At 48.7% G+C, this 17589-nt stretch overlaps 2 protein-coding genes and 1 long non-coding RNA gene across 9 annotated transcripts in view; all 3 read right to left on the minus strand.

Annotated features, from left to right (window-relative positions):
• Window positions 1–752, minus strand: part of LOC117892154 — a 1814-nt gene extending 1062 nt beyond the window's left edge. Inside the window, exons 1-2 of the long non-coding RNA XR_004648701.1 lie at window positions 674–752; window positions 339–574 (exon numbers count right to left, since the gene is read on the minus strand). This is a non-coding gene — a long non-coding RNA (uncharacterized LOC117892154). The remainder of the gene's footprint in view (window positions 1–338; window positions 575–673) is intronic.
• Window positions 753–1331: 579 nt separating this feature from the next.
• LOC117892142 (serine/threonine-protein kinase PAK mbt) lies at window positions 1332–5163 on the minus strand. The gene is made up of 3 exons (XM_034798184.1): window positions 3572–5163; window positions 3224–3495; window positions 1332–2603 (listed from the first exon to the last, which is right to left on the minus strand). The coding sequence occupies exons 1-3, from the start codon at window positions 4764–4766 to the stop codon at window positions 2127–2129; spliced, it is 1944 nt and encodes a 647-aa protein (XP_034654075.1). The 5' UTR covers window positions 4767–5163; the 3' UTR covers window positions 1332–2126.
• A 242-nt stretch (window positions 5164–5405) lies between these two features.
• On the minus strand, window positions 5406–16853 carry LOC117892062 (nuclear pore complex protein Nup153). Of its 7 annotated transcripts, none has more exons than XM_034798014.1 (8): window positions 16647–16853; window positions 15556–16117; window positions 14954–15472; window positions 14597–14892; window positions 10300–14488; window positions 10037–10228; window positions 9197–9334; window positions 5406–7582 (listed from the first exon to the last, which is right to left on the minus strand). In XM_034798014.1, exons 2-8 carry the CDS (start codon window positions 15748–15750, stop codon window positions 6767–6769), a joined length of 6345 nt encoding a protein of 2114 aa, XP_034653905.1. In that variant the 5' UTR covers window positions 15751–16117; window positions 16647–16853; the 3' UTR covers window positions 5406–6766. The 7 variants fall into 7 exon arrangements, with proteins under 7 accessions (XP_034653905.1, XP_034653916.1, XP_034653894.1 ...); XM_034798025.1 differs by having other exon boundaries at window positions 10300–14046; window positions 14077–14488; window positions 15556–16853; XM_034798047.1 differs by adding an exon at window positions 8244–8311 and having other exon boundaries at window positions 7358–7582; window positions 15556–16853.
• Window positions 16854–17589: the final 736 nt, after the last annotated feature.

Raw genomic sequence — 17589 nt, forward strand, 5'->3', positions numbered from 1 at the left:
TTGTCTTGAGCATTGAGAATGTAAGGTTCAAAGGGCGCTACAGATGCTGCCAATTGCTACTAAATATCTGGCCATTGACTAACTACGAGCTTGGTGGGACGAGCTGACAAAACTAATAGGGATAAATATTAGTGGAGAGAGTGGAGCTTTACTTTATTCGTCTTTGCGCAGAGTGTTCTTAAGGGGCTCTGCCAGTCGGTTATCAGAGCAGAAGTCAAGCTGAAAGGTTGAGCCGGTAGTCAGACGACGCACACATTCCTGCGACTGCAGCACCTGAAGAGATGAAGAACAATAAGCTCCACGAAAACGGCATATGTAGATAAGCTTATGCCACTTACCGAGTCTAGAACGCCGGGACGTTGCTCCGAAAGTTATCTGTGGCATTGGGATGATGATGTGTTCAAGGCCTAGTAAGTATATGAGATGTGGGATTTGCAGACTCAGTATTACAGTTCTGCTCCTCCTGTGCATAGAACCCCACAAAGTGCGGCCACAGGAACAGAAAACTCTGGCCACAAGGAAACATATCCGCCTGCATCAGGACATCCTTGGGTTGGGTGCACTGGATCTCCCGCTGACCCTACCAAACACAATATAAGTAGTTGTCTTGTATTTGCAGTGTGCCTGGCCAGCAGCCCATCGCGCACCTTGACACACTTTTCTTTGGTTTTACCTCTCAGCTTCGGAAAAATGGCTGGCTTGCACGAGGTCTTTGGGAAAGACAGAAAGGCATCCATCGACTGGCCTCAGCACTGCCTTCCACCTTGGGATTTAAATCCTCATTGACACGCGACAATAGATGGCAGTGGTCAATAGAAAAGTCTGCATAAGCGATCCATGAGCCACTGCAGTTCGATGGCGAGAGTAGTTCTAGAAACCAGTACATATTGAAGGGCGGAGAACAGAGGGAACGTTGCCGCACTTAAGGATCCAGAGTGCTTGAGTAGAGTTGGAGTGCCACTGCCCACTGCTTGCCCCGCTTTAAGCTGCTCATCAGCTGGTGCCCAGAAAAAAGGTAATTCTGTATGGTTTATGTTTATTCATTAATAATTACACAGGTGAAATCCAGAACAGAACAGAAGAGTACAGAGAATCGTCTATGATTCTAAAACGTATTCAAAATGGAATGGGAATGTGTGTTTTTTTATTGCTGGCTTGCTTCTTTTCGCGAATTATTTTGGGTGCGAATGCTGCACGCTGCGCGGCTGTGGATTATTGTTGACTTTTTTAATACAATTATTACTATTATTATGTATTCGTCGATGTATTATCTCCCGCTCCCTCTCTATCTTTTCTATACTTATGGTTCTCTCCCTTTCGCTCGTTCGCTCTCGTTTCTATGCTTATATTTATGTCTCTCTCTCTCTTTCTGATCCATTGTTTCGTTGTTTTCTTTTTCATTTCTTAGGGTTAGGGCTTTGCTTTTTCGTTTTGTTTTTTTTTTAATAAAAATACATGTAAATGTTAACTTATTGCTTATAAGTAGAATATATTCGAACAATGTTTACGGATTTGTAAAAAAAATCATACACACACTGACAAGAACGGAATTCGTCACTCCCTCCTCCCATTTGCCATAATAAAAGGAGCTGGCTGGGAGGTGGTACACACGAGAGAGCAATCAAATGCAGAGAGTACGTACAAACATTTATAAAAAATAATAATAATAATAATGATAATAGATTATCAAATACGATTGATCAGAGGGCGGCGCATATAAATATGTAAACGATGGGAACAGGCACAATTCGATACCATTCGGAATCTGTTTCTGTGTATGTGTGTGTGTGTGTGTGTGTGAAAGGCACATTGCTTGGATCCGTCAGCCCAAAAAAGGATAACCTCCGGAATGTATGGGGGGTAGGACAAAACGATGCATTTAAATGTGGGAATGGCTTTGATTTCTTTACAAGATCTTTCGAGCAGGTGTGAGGGTCAGGGGAGACTCTAAGGGTCTAAGTACAGATGCCAAACTTAAAACTTTTTAATACTAAAAGACTCGGCTGGTTGCCGCAATCGTTGGATCGTTGCGATAGATGGTTCCATGGATCGATGGCCATTGTCTGTGTTGCGTCACGAGCTGGTATATCATCCCCCATCCCCCATCTATCTGTTCCGAATCCGTCCTATGAGTGATGTCGCGCATTGCGCATGAGTGGGACCAGCAGTGAGGGTGGCCCCGCCTGGCGCAGGAATGGATGGGCCAGCAGTTCGGCGGCAGTGGCACGCTGTGCGGGATCACGCACCAGCATTCGATCGAGGAACGATTGCAGACGTGGCGAGACCTTGTGGGCGTTCTTCAGATTCGGTGGCTGCATGTCCCGTATGCGACGCATCGCCTGTAGCGGAGGCTCATTAAAGAATGGCGGTTCACCGTCCACCATTTCAATGACCATAATGCCCAGCGACCAGATGTCCACCTCGGGACCATACGGCAGGCGTGAAATCACCTCCGGCGACATCCAATACGGTGTGCCCACCAACGATTTGCGTTTGGGCAGCTCTTGCGACACCTGAGCACAGAATCCAAAGTCTGACAGCTTCACCCGGCCATCGGCAGCCAGAAGTATGGAATCCGACTTGATGTCTCGATGGATGACACCCTACAGAGAGGGAAAGAGAGGATGAAAATCAGTTATATGTGCTTGCTCTTTTGTAGAGCCACCACCCAGAGCCACCACCCACCCACCACTTGCTGCGACCTTTCTCCCAGCCAGCCAATATCGCAATACCAACGGCCACTGTGGGCCTAAAGAACCGAAAGAACTTATTGTACAGCTTGGACTGGACTGGACTGGACTGGGAGAGGTCTGGGGGTAGGTCTTTTCTTCAGTTACGATTTCACTTTTGCTTGCTGCGTGCATAGTTTTGGGTGCTCATTCCACTGTGCGGACGGACAACAGCTTCGGTGACAACATTTAGAAATTGAAACCTAAGCGACGCGAAAGCTGAGGCCAAAGAAAGCGCCACAAATGGCAATGGCAGAAGCAGCAGCGGCAGCGGCAGCAGCGGCAGGGCAAAAGAATCGAATCGAATGGAATGGAAAATGGAAGGGAAAGGAAAGCAAAGGAAAGGCGCAGCAAAGAAAGCCCCCAATTGCAGGGGCAGGGGCAGTGGCTGGGGCAGTGACAGTGGCAGTGCCAGTTGCCAGTTGTCAGGTTGGTTGTGACTGGGTGGTGCCATCAGACAATGGGGTCTTGTCGTCTGCATGCTGGTCACGCACCTGTGAGTGCAAATAGGCCAAAGCCTTCAAGCACTGCTTGCAGACAGTGGCAATCTGCTCCTCATCCATGCGCGAATGGGTGACAATGTCGGTGAGGGCGCCGCCCTCCAGATACTCCATAACAACCCAGAGCTCATCGTTGACCAGAAAGCTGGAGTATGTCTCAACGATATTCGGATGATGGTAGTCCCGCATGATGACCACCTCATTGAAGAGCAGCTCGCGTCGTTGCTGCTTGCGTAGGTCCATTTTCTTCACGGCAACCTGGCGACCTGCACACAAACGAAATGACAAAAATCCATTTGGATGTCAATAAAATGATGAAGGAGTAGGAGGCGCCACACCCACCTGTGGACTTGTCGGTGGCTATGCAAACGGTGCCCGTTGAGCCTTCGCCAATCTTGTTGAAGTGATCAAGATTCTCCCGCGGATCGCCGGCGGAGACGACCATTTGGAGTGCGGCCCGAAATTGTTCGTGGGTCAGCCGCTGATCCTGCTTGGGCTGCTGTTGCTGTTGCTGCTGGGCAGACGCCTGGGAAGCGGCCAGGGTGGCACTGCTGGCACCACCGCTCGAGCTGGAGGCACGGGACGCCGACTTGGCATGATTATGTGCATGTGGATGTGGGTGCGGATGCGTCTGGGCGTGGCTATGCAAGGGATTCTGATTCTGGTCGCCCACGCCCATCGATTTGGGCTGATGCGCCTGCGAAGCGGGGGGATACAGTGGGAAGCCGGTGCTATTTCCGTTGTTCGTGTGGGAGTGGGTGGATCGCGTTCCGCTGGCCACCGAGCCCACTGGCGACGTCTGTTGCGGGATGGCACCCGGCGGTCCGACGCCTCCCATGGCTCGGTACTGCATATTCGCGCCCTGGTCCGTTCGCACGGCCAGTGGACCGGTGGCCGCTCCATTGGCGTGCGCATTCTGACTGGAATAGAGCATTGGATGGCCCAGAGGCTGCTGGGGCTTGAAGCCCGTCGCTGGTGTTGGCGTCGTCGTCGCCGACGCCGCCTCCTCCTCGGGCACGGAGGGCGGCACATTGGCCACGCGACGCACACGCGGCGGACTTGAGCTGCGCAGCGAATTGGAGCGTGCCACATGGGAGGTCTTGGGCAGGACAATGCCGGACGCGGTCATTGGATCCATCAAATGATGTTGCCCGCCGCCAGCACCCAGCATCCCCATCGAGCCGTGCACTCCTCCGCCTGGAGTGCCCGGAATCGGTCCACCGCCGGGACCCCCAGCGGAGGCCATCATCATGGTGCTGCTGCTGTTTAGCGATGTGGTGTCCGCCTTGTTGTTGTTGTGATGTGGCCGCACAATCGTCTTGAGGTCGAGAATTTCTGTGGGCGTAATCTCCGAGGGATCGACCAGGGGCAGCGGCCGATTGGTGGACTTGAGAATCTGATTGTTGCCCACAATGGAGGCCCACTGGAGGGGGAGGCCGACATATTTGTTCTCCCGCTTATCGAATCCCGTGTGCACGCGATGCTCAAAATTGCTGGGCATCGAGATCAGGGGTTTCTTCTTCTTCTTGGTAAACATTTTGCAGGGAAATTTGCTGCTGCTGCTGCTGTTGCTGCTGATGTTGCTGCTGCTGCACACCGTTTAATAGTTTTTACTCTTTCCGTAGCCTTAGCGTTGACTTTTCTTTTACCGCCCTTTTACTGCCCGACGACCCGACAATGTCTCTCCAGCTCTCTCGCAGACGCACAAACACACACAATCACCGCAATCACTTCACACACACATGGCGCAGCGGATGCGATTCGGAATTACGGAATTCTCGATCTCTCTGGCTCTGACTGCCCCAAGGCACTGGTCAGCACATTTTTTGCGGCTTGGAGGCGCTCAAGTTACGGATAGAAAAACACAAACACACGGAGAAACAAAAAAAAAATAAACCAAAGAAATTAATGGCCGACGATGCCAGACCGATACTATTTTACAGATCCGGCAGCATTCTGCGTGGAAAGCTCTATCGATGTTTTGAAACCCAAAATTTTCTGTCGATATGTGCTATCGGAGAATCTCCACAAACTATATCGAAGGAGTTCCATCTCAATTGCACAAGCTGTGACATCTAGTGTTGGCAATTTAGCTTTTTTCCCTTAAGATCTAGCATGTAGAAACATAGACATCCCCTACACTCATCATATAAATTGTAAAAACAGAAAACACCGATTTTCACAGATTTTTGTAGGTATATTTAGTGTTCTTTTTTTAATTATCATACCGCATATATTTACTTATTTACATTACGATACCGTTTCTTAAAACGAATTCTCTCCGATTTCCACAACTCAGTTTTTCCCGCGACTTACAAATGATCAATTAAAAATTATATTAAAATATTATAATGTTTTCCATATGTTTTGCCATATATATATGCATGTGTATGTGTACTATATAAAACATGCGCATAATCATCATAACTGTTTCTTCTGCTCACTATTCTCGCCACTTTGCAACTAGACCCCCTCTCTCGCTCTTTTTAAACTTTTCTCTAAATTTTCCTTATCGGTAGCTATAGGTTTTTTGTTTTGCTTAATTTACGTTTCTAAATAGTTTCTGTTTTCTGTATTTTGTTGGTGTACTGCTGTTGTGGCTGTTGCTGTTCTGTATCGACAATTCGTTCAGCGAATTCCATTTCATAAATCTAACAATGAAGAACAAAAACGAATACAAAACTAGCAATGCGGTTCTGTTCTCTTTCTAAGCAGAAGATGGTCTCACGATCGATTTGTAATAATATATATGTATTTAATAATATAGTTTCCTCTCCATCTTTTACTTTGCGCTATTTCCTTCCTCCTCCTCTTCCTTTCCGTTCTCTCTCTTTACATTTTCACAACATAATTATTACATAATTATCGGTTACTAATTGTATTTATAAATATATATATATATGTGTATGTATGTATCTCATGTATGCATCAAGAAACAATAGTTGCAAATAAAATGACTAAAAATACAATTAAATTGAAATTTACAATCCCGTCGCCTGTCCGTCCTGCTGCCACCTCTGGCATGTGTATGGGATGGTCCTTGCTCTTTTTGGATCGATTTGAGGATTACCTACTGTACACTACTACACTCTGCCTGGAGACCACACTCTGGCGACTAAGATGATGATCCATCATACCGGATCCCTGATTCTTCTCTATGTTTTTCATACGCTTTTGGCTTGCCTGCGGCCATTATACATACACTCACTCACATATATATATACATATATATATATAGATATACACATATTTAAATTTAAATCAACAAAAAAAAAATGAGCAAAAAATTGATCCATTACAAACTAGAGAAGAGACACGATAGCTGCTTGATGAGGACGCAGTATGTTGTGGGCTGCTGTGTGTGCTCATAAAACCAACATTTTAACATAACTTAAACAAATTTTGTGTGCATGTGTGTGTGTGTGTGTGTGTTTTAGAGAGAGGACTACGAAAAATGCATCAGCATCTGCTTCTGGTTACCAGTTACCGTAACTGTTGTATGCGTGACTGCGTGTCTCGTCATCCTCCAGCGATCCTTTACGGCTGCTGTGTTTCAGTCAGGGGTGCTATTGCTTCATTGTTGCTTCGGCGTCGCACCAGTTTGTAGCGGCTGCGCAGGGCATGGGGCACCGAGACGGAACCTACTCCTGTTCCTGTTCCAGTTCCAGTTCCTGCTCCCTCGATATCGTTGTAGCGCTGACGGTGGCTGATTCTCTTTATGCCACCTCCTCTGTGGCTTCTGTTGCTCATGATGGTGTTGACTCTGCTGCGTGTATTGCGCTTGCTGTGCAACACTCCGAACCGTTTCTGTCTGTCCAGCTTGGCGGCTGCCGTGTTTAACATGGGGGCTGTGGTTTCTCCATCCGGTATGGTGGCGGTTCCAGCCGTAGAGGCAGAGGTGGAGGCGGTATCCGTGACGCTGCGGACGAAACGATACTTGGAAACGTTGGGGAACTGCTGCTGGCTTCGCTCGTGGAGGTGCGGACTCCGTGTGTGGGGACCAACAGATGATGCCTTGAAAGGTATGTCACTGCTTTCGTTGTCCGTCACCAGCTTATCCTCGGCCTCGAACTCGTCATTCTCCTGCGGCGCCTGTCCGGCTTGCCTTATGTCTTCTAGTTGCAATCCCATTCGTTGTGCTTGTGGCTGTTCGTGTTCTTCAATCATGTGGTTGTAAACAAGTCCTCCGCCTACAGCGATGGCGGGGACGGCGGCGGCAGCCTCAGTAGATGTTGTTTCGGAGGCCTGCGATGCCACTTCTACCGTGGCGGCAAACGGCGCACGGGGGCGCGAATCTTGCGGCGCACCATCTGTGAATTCTGGGCGGCGTTGCCAGCTGGAGGTGGATTGAAGCTGTGAATGTAACGGGGATTCGTTAGTGTATGTGGGTGTGACTGAAATCGGAACTAGTTCCGGCACTTGCAGCACGCGGCGGCTGCGGAGCGAGTATGAATTTCAAATCTTGCAGCCTTTAAACAGGATCAGAATATTGGCGGTAACAGAAACGTAAAAAGATAACGTAATGAAAGAATGTGAACGCAAAAATATCGCTCGCGCACACACACAAATAACGTTAATGGCAAACGGATTTTGTTGGAACATTGACAAAACATTTAGATGTTGTATGCTGTGTTTGGTAATTTGTTGTGTTATTTGTTTGTTTTTTGTTTTTGCTTTTCTGTTAACAAACATACATACATAATACATACATACATAACATAACACAACAACAAATATCTTTACAAATTAGTTGTGTAAATGCAATAAAAACGGTGAATGGTGCATCTGTGTAGCTGTGTATAGCTGTGTGTGTGTCTGTCTGTGTGTGGGTGTTTGTGTGGGTGATTTGGCCAATCATTTTGGGAATTATTGCAATAGACAGAGAGAGAGAGAAATAATTATTAACTATCCTCTCTCTTTCCTAATCGCTTTCCACTCAGTACTTGTATCTACAGCTCGCTCACGCAGCTTTGGCAAGTGCGTACTCCCTTCATACTCTTTCTCCTTTACTTACGCGAACATATTGGCAGGCGCTGGAGCACCGGCACTAAATTGGAACGGTGCGTTGGCATTTGGCGTTGACTGCAAACAAACAAATAAAAAGTGTTTCGGTTTTGTTTTTCCTTTTTGTTGGTTTTTGTAGTAAATTTGTCTTTGGTTTAAAGCAAAAAAAAAAAGTGTTTTTGTTGTTCATGATGAGTAGATGAACGAGGGGCTGGTGGGGTTGGTCAGTGGCGTAGGGCATTTAAAAATTACTTTCTCAAATAAAAAGTGACGGGCAGAATGAAAATGTTCGCACATGTCGTGGGTGTGGGTCGGGTGTCGAGAGGATGTGCAGTGTGTATGAGTGTGAAAAATGGTCGTTTGTTTGAGTGTCACAAGTTTGTTTGTTTGTGTTTGTGTGTGGGGTTAGAGGTCACACATTCAGTGCTGTCCAAAAATGCTGTAGAAACTGCATGCATTTATCAGTTCCGATTCAATGGCACACGTAGATGTACATATGTATGTAGGTATGTATTTACATACATCATGTACATATGCAGTGGCCTAGTGGCAAATGTACAGTTACTTTTCAAACATGTCAGCGAGTTCCACTAACCCAAAACCCCACCGATATACGGATTGACAAGCACAGCAGCAGCAATACATAAGCAATTGATCGATAGCTACATACATACATACATACATACATACATATGTACATACTATGTAAAGGCAACGCTGATAATGTAAAATGTGAATGATAATGCTACTGTTAGTGTTACTGTTAATGTTAATGCTACTGTTAATGTTTATGAAATGTAAAGGGGGGGCCATGAAACAACTAAAACTAATACTTTTCTTCTATAATACATCTACATCTACAATACTCGTGTATTAAGTGTGCGCATAGCATAGGTGGTACAAAAATCATTATCGGTTTGGCTTTCGAATCATTTTGTCAGCCTAGCCATAATTTTGGTTTACCTGCATCTGCATTTGCGGCGGCGATGTGGCGGTAAAATTGAACATTGGCGAACCACTTGCGCCACCAGCACCGAGCCCAGTAGCTGTGCCAGGAGCAGCAGCAGCAGCAGGAGCAGCAGCACCGAACTGGAAGACACGCTGCTTCGATGCCGTGCCACAAATGCCATTACATTTTTTTCGATTTTTTTGTCGTTTCAGTGAGGATTAGTAGGATGGATAGTTGATTGATTGATTGATTTGATTTGATTTGATTTTGTGTGCCCGTGCCCCATAGAGGTTATACAGTACAGGGGGGGATACAGGTAGGGTACAGTGTGTACATAGGAGTAATACATACATGGAGTACGTTTTTCGTTTTTTTTTGTTATTATTTTTGATTTTGTTTTTGTTTTTTTTTTGCAAAAGAACACACAGACACATACAACAGCGACAACAACATGAAGATTATTGATTGATATCGGTTGGTTTTTGTGTTGTTGTTGTTGAAAATAGAAAGGAGAAAGAAAAAAAAGAGAAGAATAAATATAAAATACAAATAAATATATATGTATATATAAATATAAATATAAATATAAACAAGGACAAAGAAATACATCAAATACATAGTGTGGTGTAATCAGTAAATCTTAATTTAAATGGGTGGGGGAATAAGGGTAGAGGGTATCATGCACAGAAAGTACAAATAATTTCAGCGCCATCGCTATAAGCTCTATTAGAAAATTGCCTACTGATTGATACATTTATGTAAATGGTAAGAGTAATACGTATTAAGTGGGGTAACGGTTTCAGTTCATGTCAGAAAATGATGGGTCTCCGCGCAAGGATATGTAGGATACTTACATCGCCCGATGCAAGGGGATTTGCAGTCGCCGAACCGGCGGAAAAGTTATAGGCCGTCGTCGCCTGTGGTGTTGCGGCTGCGGCAGACACCGAGGACGAGCCCGTAAAATTAAAGGCCAGCTTAGAGGATGTCGCATTGCCCCCGGTGCCGCCGCCACCAAAGTTGAAAGGTCCAGGTGCAGATGTGGTCGTCTGCAGAGAAAAGCAGTAATGGAATGCCAGTTGATGGATCGCTGTCAGTTGCGATTCTGAAATGTACTTACCGACTGGGAAAGAGCCGGAGGGCCTCCAAAGTTAAATGCTGGCTTTGCAGCTGTTCCAGTGCTTCCGACTCCGAATCCTCCTCCTCCTCCTCCATTGCTGCCGCCAAAGGCAGGCGTGGTGGCATTGTTGAATATAGACGCCGGGCCACCGGATGCAGGCGCAGGCGAAGATTGGGGTGCCATTGAGTTACCCACAAAGCCGAAGCCCGTAGTGGGCAGTGCTCCATTACCGCCAAAAGCTGAAGACGCTGCCGCAGTTGGTGCTGGCGTACTGGCGGCCGATGTACTGCCGAAGCCAGTACCAAATCCACTACCGAAAACAGAGTTGCCGGACACCACCGTCGGGAGGCTGGTGTTGGTGCTGGTGCTGCTGTTGGAGGCGGTGGCCGGTGCTATGCTGCCATTGCTGGGTATGGAGCTAGCGCTAGGACTGGGGCTGGGCCAGCCAAAGCTTACGGGCTTTGTCAGGCTGTTTGCGGGTGCACCCGATGCCGCTCTCTTCTCTCCAAATCCGAACGTCACTGGAGCTGGAGCTAGAGCTGCAGTGGTGGTGCTGCTGCTGCTGCTGAAGCTAATGGACGTGCTGTTGTTGTTGCCCGAGGCTACTGAAGTTACTGCTGCACCAAAGATGGATCCCGTCGCACTTGAGCTTGGCGCTGCCGTCGATGTCGGAGTCTGGCCAAAGAAGAAGGCGTTGCTGTTGCTGTTGCTGCTGGGTGCAGCTTTTGTTGTGGAGCTAGCTGAAGATGGACTGCCAAAGCTGAACAAACCTACCGCTGGCGCAGGCGCAGCGGCAGCTAATGCTGGAGCTGGAGTGGCAGCAAAAGATGTGCTAGTTGTTGCGGCAGATCCAAAGAAGCCCACAGATGCCGTCGTCACCGTTGTACTGCTGCTTACACCGCTGGGCGTGGTGGCGGGTGCGCTGAAGCTAAACATGGGCTTCACGTTGGAGCTAATCACGCTGGTGACGCTAGAGTTGCTGCCCGAAGTATGCGTCGAACTGGACACAGCCGATGAGGATGAGGGTAATGATGATGGGGCACCAAAGCTGAACCCTTGACTCGTGACAGTGGTGGTGGCGCTTACGGCGGGGGCAGCTGCAGCGGTAGCGGCAGGGATGGAAGTGTCACTGCTGGAGGACAGTACTGTCGATGTGGTGGTGGGAGCTCTGAATGAAAATTGGCTAGCGGGGGCCGCTGCTGCTGTTTCGATACCCGTGGTGGATGTAGCCTTAGTGGCTGTTGGCATTGTAGCCCTTAGATCGATTGACTTTGGCTCCTCCTGGCTGGCGGTGACGGTGGCTGCTGGAGCTGGGGCTGGGGCTCCGAACTTGAATCCTCCCATCGAAGCGTTATTGCTGTCTGCCACATCCTTGCTCTGACCGAAGCCAAAGGAGAACTGTGGCGCAGCGTTTGACGTTGACAGGACTGCAGCTGGCAGCACTGGCATTACCGGCAGCACTGGCTGGACTGGTGCTTCTTTTGCTTTTGGCACAAACCCGAACGTGAACGTGGGCACTGGGTGAGTGGCATTGGATGAGGATTTGCAGTTGTCGTCGCTACCCGGCCTCAGTTGCTCACAGCAGCAGCACTTGGATAGCGACTGATCGTTCATGGCCATGCACGTCTCGCACTCCCAATTGGCTGCCTTCTGGGCAGCCACCAGATTCTGGAAACCGACATCCAGTTTGACTCCTGCCAGCTGCTGCTGCTGCTGTTGCTGTTGCTCTGGGGTGAAGCCAAACTTGAAGCTGGTGTTGTTGGTGCTGCTGGTGCTCGAAGAGACATTGGTTGGAGGATTACTTGTTGAGGAGCTCGAGCTGGACTCGCTGCTGGCGGCATTTGGATTGCGCGACTGGCAGGCGACGCACTCGACGGCACTCGTCTGATTCATCACCAGGCATGTCTGGCACTCCCAGGTGTTGGCCTTGGGCCTGAAGGCCTGCCCGAAGCCTGAACTCGAACTGGATGTTGAGAAGCCCGATCCGGAGCCAGAGCCGGAGCCGCAACCCGGGCTGTTTGTAATTGAGAAACAGTCGGTGGTTGTCTTGCTGGCGGCTGCTGCAGCTCCCTGGCGCGGTGTCTCGCAGGCCACGCACTTGCTATCCTCGTTCTTGTTGGACACCATGCACGTGTCGCACTCCCAGGAACTCGATGACTTCTTGAAACGATCTCCGAATCCGCTGCTGGCAACCGAGAATGGGACTGCAGTTGGAGTTGAAGTCGGAGTTGCAGCTGCAGCTGCAGCTGGTGGAGCAGTCTTGGAAGGCTTTGGGGTCTCGCATGCTGCACACTTCACTAGCTCTGATCTATTTCGGATCATGCACACATCACACTCCCATTCAGTGGCTGATTTTCTAAACTGCTGGCTAAAGCCGCCTTCCACTGGGTTGCTGCTGCTTGGATTATGCGCTGCTGCAACGGTGGAGGGTCCGTTCATGATTGGGAGCGACTGCTGTTGCCTCTCCAATGTCGATGGCGCTGGAAACGAGAAATTGCGTGTGCTCCTCAATTGGTGTGCATCACTTGCAGTTTCCCCTCGTATAGGTATGGGCTCACCAAAGCTGTAGCTACGTTCTGATACGCCTGATACGCCGCTAGTCAGCAAGCCAGAACTGACACTGCCACTGCCAATTCCACTGGCATTGGCTATAGTTGTGGCTGTTGTTGTTGGTGCTGCTGTTGCACCCACAAAATTAACCGCAGGCATTGGGAATGCTGGTTGGGGCTTAGGACGCATCTGTAGATCCTCCGTTGTGTTTGCCGCCACTGATGGCAGTGTCGCAGGTGTCGGCGGCGGCGGTGGCTTGATGACCAAATCAAATGTCGGTGTATTTGCCATGGCCGGGAAGTTGATAATCGGCAAGTCGAGTGGCTCGGGTGCCAGTTCGGTGTCTTCGCGGGGCTCCTTGCGCGCCGACTGGTGACTCAGTCGGGAACGCATCTTGTTCGTGTGACTATTATTGGGCGTTTGGCGGGCTGGCAGAGCCGCCAGGGCCATTGTGGTTGACCCTCCGGACGATGGTGCATTTGGCTTGTAATACGAGACCAATTCCTTCAAGTTTTTGCTGACACGATGCAGGCGACGCTTTTCGAGTACGTGTTGCATCGTTGGAGCCAGAAGACTTTGTGGCGTCGACTGCTGTTGCTGTAGCTGTTCTGTGTGCGAAATGAAATGATTGGGCCGGCTATAGGGGTTGCTGGAGCCACGCTGCAGCCGCTGGTTGCTATTTGCCTGCTGCTGTTGCTGCTGCTCCTTCAGTGTGTTTCCGAGCCGCTTGACATCAATCAGTGGCGTGGAGTAGCTCTCCAGCAGGCTAAGGATGCGACGTGTGGTGCTCGAGAGGGCGATGCTGTCCACGGCCGATGTGGTTGGCTGACTCTCTGTTAGCTGGCTGGGGCGCATGGCCAATGGCTTCATGCCGTAGGCGGTATTGGCGGACGCAGCCTGATGAGCGGCCGGCGAACTGCCGCCCGAGTTCATGGCCAACGAAGAGGAGGAACCGCCAGCGCCACCGCCTGAGCCAGAACCCTGGCCAAAGATACGATTGTGTGCCGAATTGCCGCCGAATGTGGTCTGACCCTTGTAGAAGGGCGAAATTGTTGTTGAACCTGAACCGGAGCCACAGGCCGAAGCGGAAGCACTGCGTGTCAACAGGCGGCTGTCGCTCAAGGCCGAGGAGCTGCCATAGATGGAGGCATTGAAGCGCTGCCGTTTATTCAGCGCATTCAGTGAACACGTAGAATTGTGGTGCGGCGGCTGGCCCGAGCCGCGCGTAAATATTGACTTGGCGCTCTGCAAATTCCCATAGAACGATAGATTGCTGTTGCTGTTGTGATGGTAGGGATAGGAATCGGCTGTCTCCACTACCTCTGGATATTCATGCAGTTCACTCTCCAAATCTCCAGTTGCGGCTGTCGCTGTGGCGGCACCTCTCTTCGATTTGATAATGTTGTTGTTGTTGTTGCTGATATTATTATTGGACTTGCAGATATTCAGCAGCCGCTCAATCCGCTCATTCTCCGACTGGGCCGCATCGATGGATGTGTCCCGGCCCGCGGCAGCCTGCCCCACCAGCAGAGAAGGTCTCTTGTGGTTGGCCAATGGCACGGCGGTTTGAGCTTGTCCAAAGCTGAAGCTGCGACCGCGTGGTGAATCTATGACTGGGATGTTCAGCGATCGACGTATACTGCAACGAGGATAGTAAAGCGGAATAGTTGCAAAGTTACGACAGTGGACAACAGGTGACAGTGGGTTGGATTGGGTCACAGGGGTCGGGTCGCAGACTCATGCTCACCTGACTGGCAGATCTCCTGTTGTGGCCTCGGCGGCCGTCTCGTTGCCCGCAAAGAAATTGTAGCCTGGCTCACGCTGCTGGCGCTGCTGGTGATAGAGGTTCAAGTGGGTTCGTCGATGCGGGGCCACGCCACTCGGGTTCGAGCCACGACTATGACTACGTGTGCCTCCCACTGCCGGAGAGTTGCCTGAGGTGAATTGTTGGCCGCCTGAAGCGGCAGCGGCAGCTGCGGGCGTAGAGGAAACCAGTGGCAATGGCATTCGCCGCATACTTGGCAAATTAACGCTTGTCTCCAGCTGCAAAATCATTTCAGATTATGAATAGAATGTAAGAACTTGTTATGGTCTTTACACTCACTTCTACACGACGTCGCTTAGTCGGGACAGAGACGGACGCTTCTCCTGGACCATCGTCCTCGTCCTCCTCCTCGTCATCTTCGTCACCATCTGCCACATCGTCGTCATCGTCATCAAAATCATCATCGGCGGCAATTATCGCAGCGCGCCGTTTGCGCAAGGGGAACACATTGTATTCGCTGCGTCGCGTCTGCTCATCTTCGGCGACCAAGTCATGCTCGGCTATGTTGTCGGCCAGGGCCACCTCCTCGTAGTCCAGACCACGTGCAGCGGCACCATCATCCACATCGGGTAGCAGGCCCCCAGCGGGTGAGTCCTCGCCATCTGGTTCGGCCAGCTCTATGCGGCGGCGTCCACGTTTCCTTTTCGTTAGAGACGTTGCTCCGGTTCCAGTACCATTCTGTTGCTGCTGCTGTTGTTGTTGTTGCTCCTGTTGGGCCTCCGAGGCCGCCTTGGATGTTGGCGAGAACCAGGTTGGCAGGATATTTGAAACGCGCAGCTTCACCCTTCCCATGAGAGACTGAAACGAATCGGAGCATTTCCAGCATTATATATTTCGCGCGAATTTCGATCTCCGACTGTCCGAACTGTAACTGTACTTACTTTGCGGGAGACGAGGGCTGTGCCGGCAGCAGAATCATCTTCGGCCGCCTCCTCGGCCTCGGTCGCCTCCTTTAGCGGCGTGAGCGGATGCTGTATGCTCGATCCCGCACTTAATGTCGTGGCTTGGTGTCGCTGCAGCTGCAGTTGCCTTTTTGTTTGGCTATTTTTGTGTGGACTATCCTCAAACTCTGACATTATTGGATTTTAAGCCGGCGATGAAACGGCACGGGCACACGAAATGAAAACTAACCAAAAAGAAACGAACACACGCACACACACACACACGCAAGCGCGCAAAACAACAATAAAAAAAGAAATAGAAACGGAACACACTGTTGCAATCCTGTGTGAGTGTTCTCAATGTGTGTGTGTTACGCACGCCGTATCGCTGTATTGGTGCTCTGTCGCCGAGATTCCACACACGCGGCGAATTTTGTTCGTTTTTTTACTTTTTTTTTCTCTCGATCTTTTTTGTGTCTTTGCACTTTGGCGCCAGAAAGTGCATCAGCTCTTAGCGTATTTATTTATTTATCCATCACACGGTAAATATACGTATATTACTCTGCAATCACAAGAGACGCGGTAAAATGAGAATCACATCGGGATTATAAATGGTAAAGAAAATTGTGTACAGTGTACATATATGTATGTGCATATGTATGTATTAAATTGCTCGTTTTTCACGTCTCTGATCAAATGAGGATTATGTTTATTACGGATTCAATTTCGAGAGTGAACCAAATATGGGCAAAACGGGCGGGGGGTTCTTTTTTTCACAAATATTATTTCGTTTTTTTTTAGCTTGGCGGTGGCCGCTGCCTGTCGACTGCTGTTGCTTTGATGCTGTGCCTTCTTAGATCCACGCTTGGCGCTGTGCCGGATAACACATTAACCACACGCCGCTGCCTGCCTGTTTGATTTTTTGTCCTACTAATGCTGGCCTGGTCGTTTTTATCGCATCGTTTTTTTCGTCTTCTTGTTTCTTTTCTTTTGCAATTCTTCTTTTATACACCACACACACAAACATACACAGACACACACACGGGCGCGCGAGATACCCAGCAATGGCATTCGCCTGCAAGCAAACGCACTCATTTGGTTTCAAAAGGCTCGAGTTGAACAGCCAGAGACTCAACGCGTGGCCTGCAATTCTCAAATCATGTTAGCTGCACGCACTGCCGATCGTATTTGTGTCGCAAAACATAGTAGTGAGTAATTTTTACAAAAGAAATGAACAATTCACAAAAAAAGCACGATTTGGGAAAAACGCGTGTAGCTAATGGGGCGAGTAGCAGCAGCTCATGCACAAGCAACGAGTCGAACGAGCGACGAGTAGGCGACGCGCTAGTGTATTTTTACATATCGATAGGCGGTTGAACGGCTCTGAGCTGTAAATCTATTTTCAAAATATAGATGTGACCGCCAAATTCTTTCCATTATCGCACAAAAATATCGTTTTCGTATTCTTAGCTGGTTTTATCACGAGTTCTTAAATCTCAGTTATTTCATTCCCAATATTTGTCTCAGCAAGGCTATGATATATTAAGCTCTGACTCGGTGCCACTATCCAGAACTATTTAAATTTCAGGGGTAAATTAAAAAAAAAACGTATCGCAAACAACAATGTTCACACATTAAATAACAACTACGTTTATAGGGTATAAAATGGTCCATCGGTTGACAAGCCACAAGTGGTCAAATGACGCAACATTCTATGCCAACTGCGTTACATTATTACGTTTATGTGTTTACTTATTTAGTTTGAACACATATTTTGTAGACAAACCAATAAAAGTAAGTCACACAAACTAGACAATCTTAGGAAGAATTGACTATTTAGTTGAATAAAATTACAGTTTTAATACTGAGAGTTTTAAAAAGCTGCCAACATCAAATGGAAAATTAAAATCGACAAAAATTATTTAGGGAAATAGGAAATAGGGTATAAAAATACCCATACTATACTATTCGCATGAAGTAACTATGTACGGTGGTCCGGTCACGCAACAAATTGTCAAATACGTAGCAATCCAT

The sequence above is a fragment of the Drosophila subobscura genome, chromosome A, assembly GCF_008121235.1.
Source record: "Drosophila subobscura isolate 14011-0131.10 chromosome A, UCBerk_Dsub_1.0, whole genome shotgun sequence".
In the NCBI taxonomy this organism is placed as follows: Eukaryota; Metazoa; Arthropoda; class Insecta; order Diptera; family Drosophilidae; genus Drosophila; species Drosophila subobscura.

Coding starts and splice junctions, on each gene's coding strand:
- LOC117892062 (XM_034798014.1), bottom strand. CDS start 15,750: ATGTCAGAGTTTGAGGATAGTCCACACAAAAATAGCCAAACAAAAAGG. Junction 15,473..15,555: donor CAGCCCTCGTCTCCCGCAAA/GTAAGTACAGTT, acceptor GATTCGTTTCAG/TCTCTCATGGGAAGGGTGAA. Junction 14,893..14,953: donor CTAAGCGACGTCGTGTAGAA/GTGAGTGTAAAG, acceptor ATGATTTTGCAG/CTGGAGACAAGCGTTAATTT.
- LOC117892142 (XM_034798184.1), bottom strand. CDS start 4,766: ATGTTTACCAAGAAGAAGAAGAAACCCCTGATCTCGATGCCCAGCAAT. Junction 3,496..3,571: donor AGCCACCGACAAGTCCACAG/GTGGGTGTGGCG, acceptor GTTTGTGTGCAG/GTCGCCAGGTTGCCGTGAAG. Junction 2,604..3,223: donor TGGCCTATTTGCACTCACAG/GTGCGTGACCAG, acceptor CCCTCTCTGTAG/GGTGTCATCCATCGAGACAT.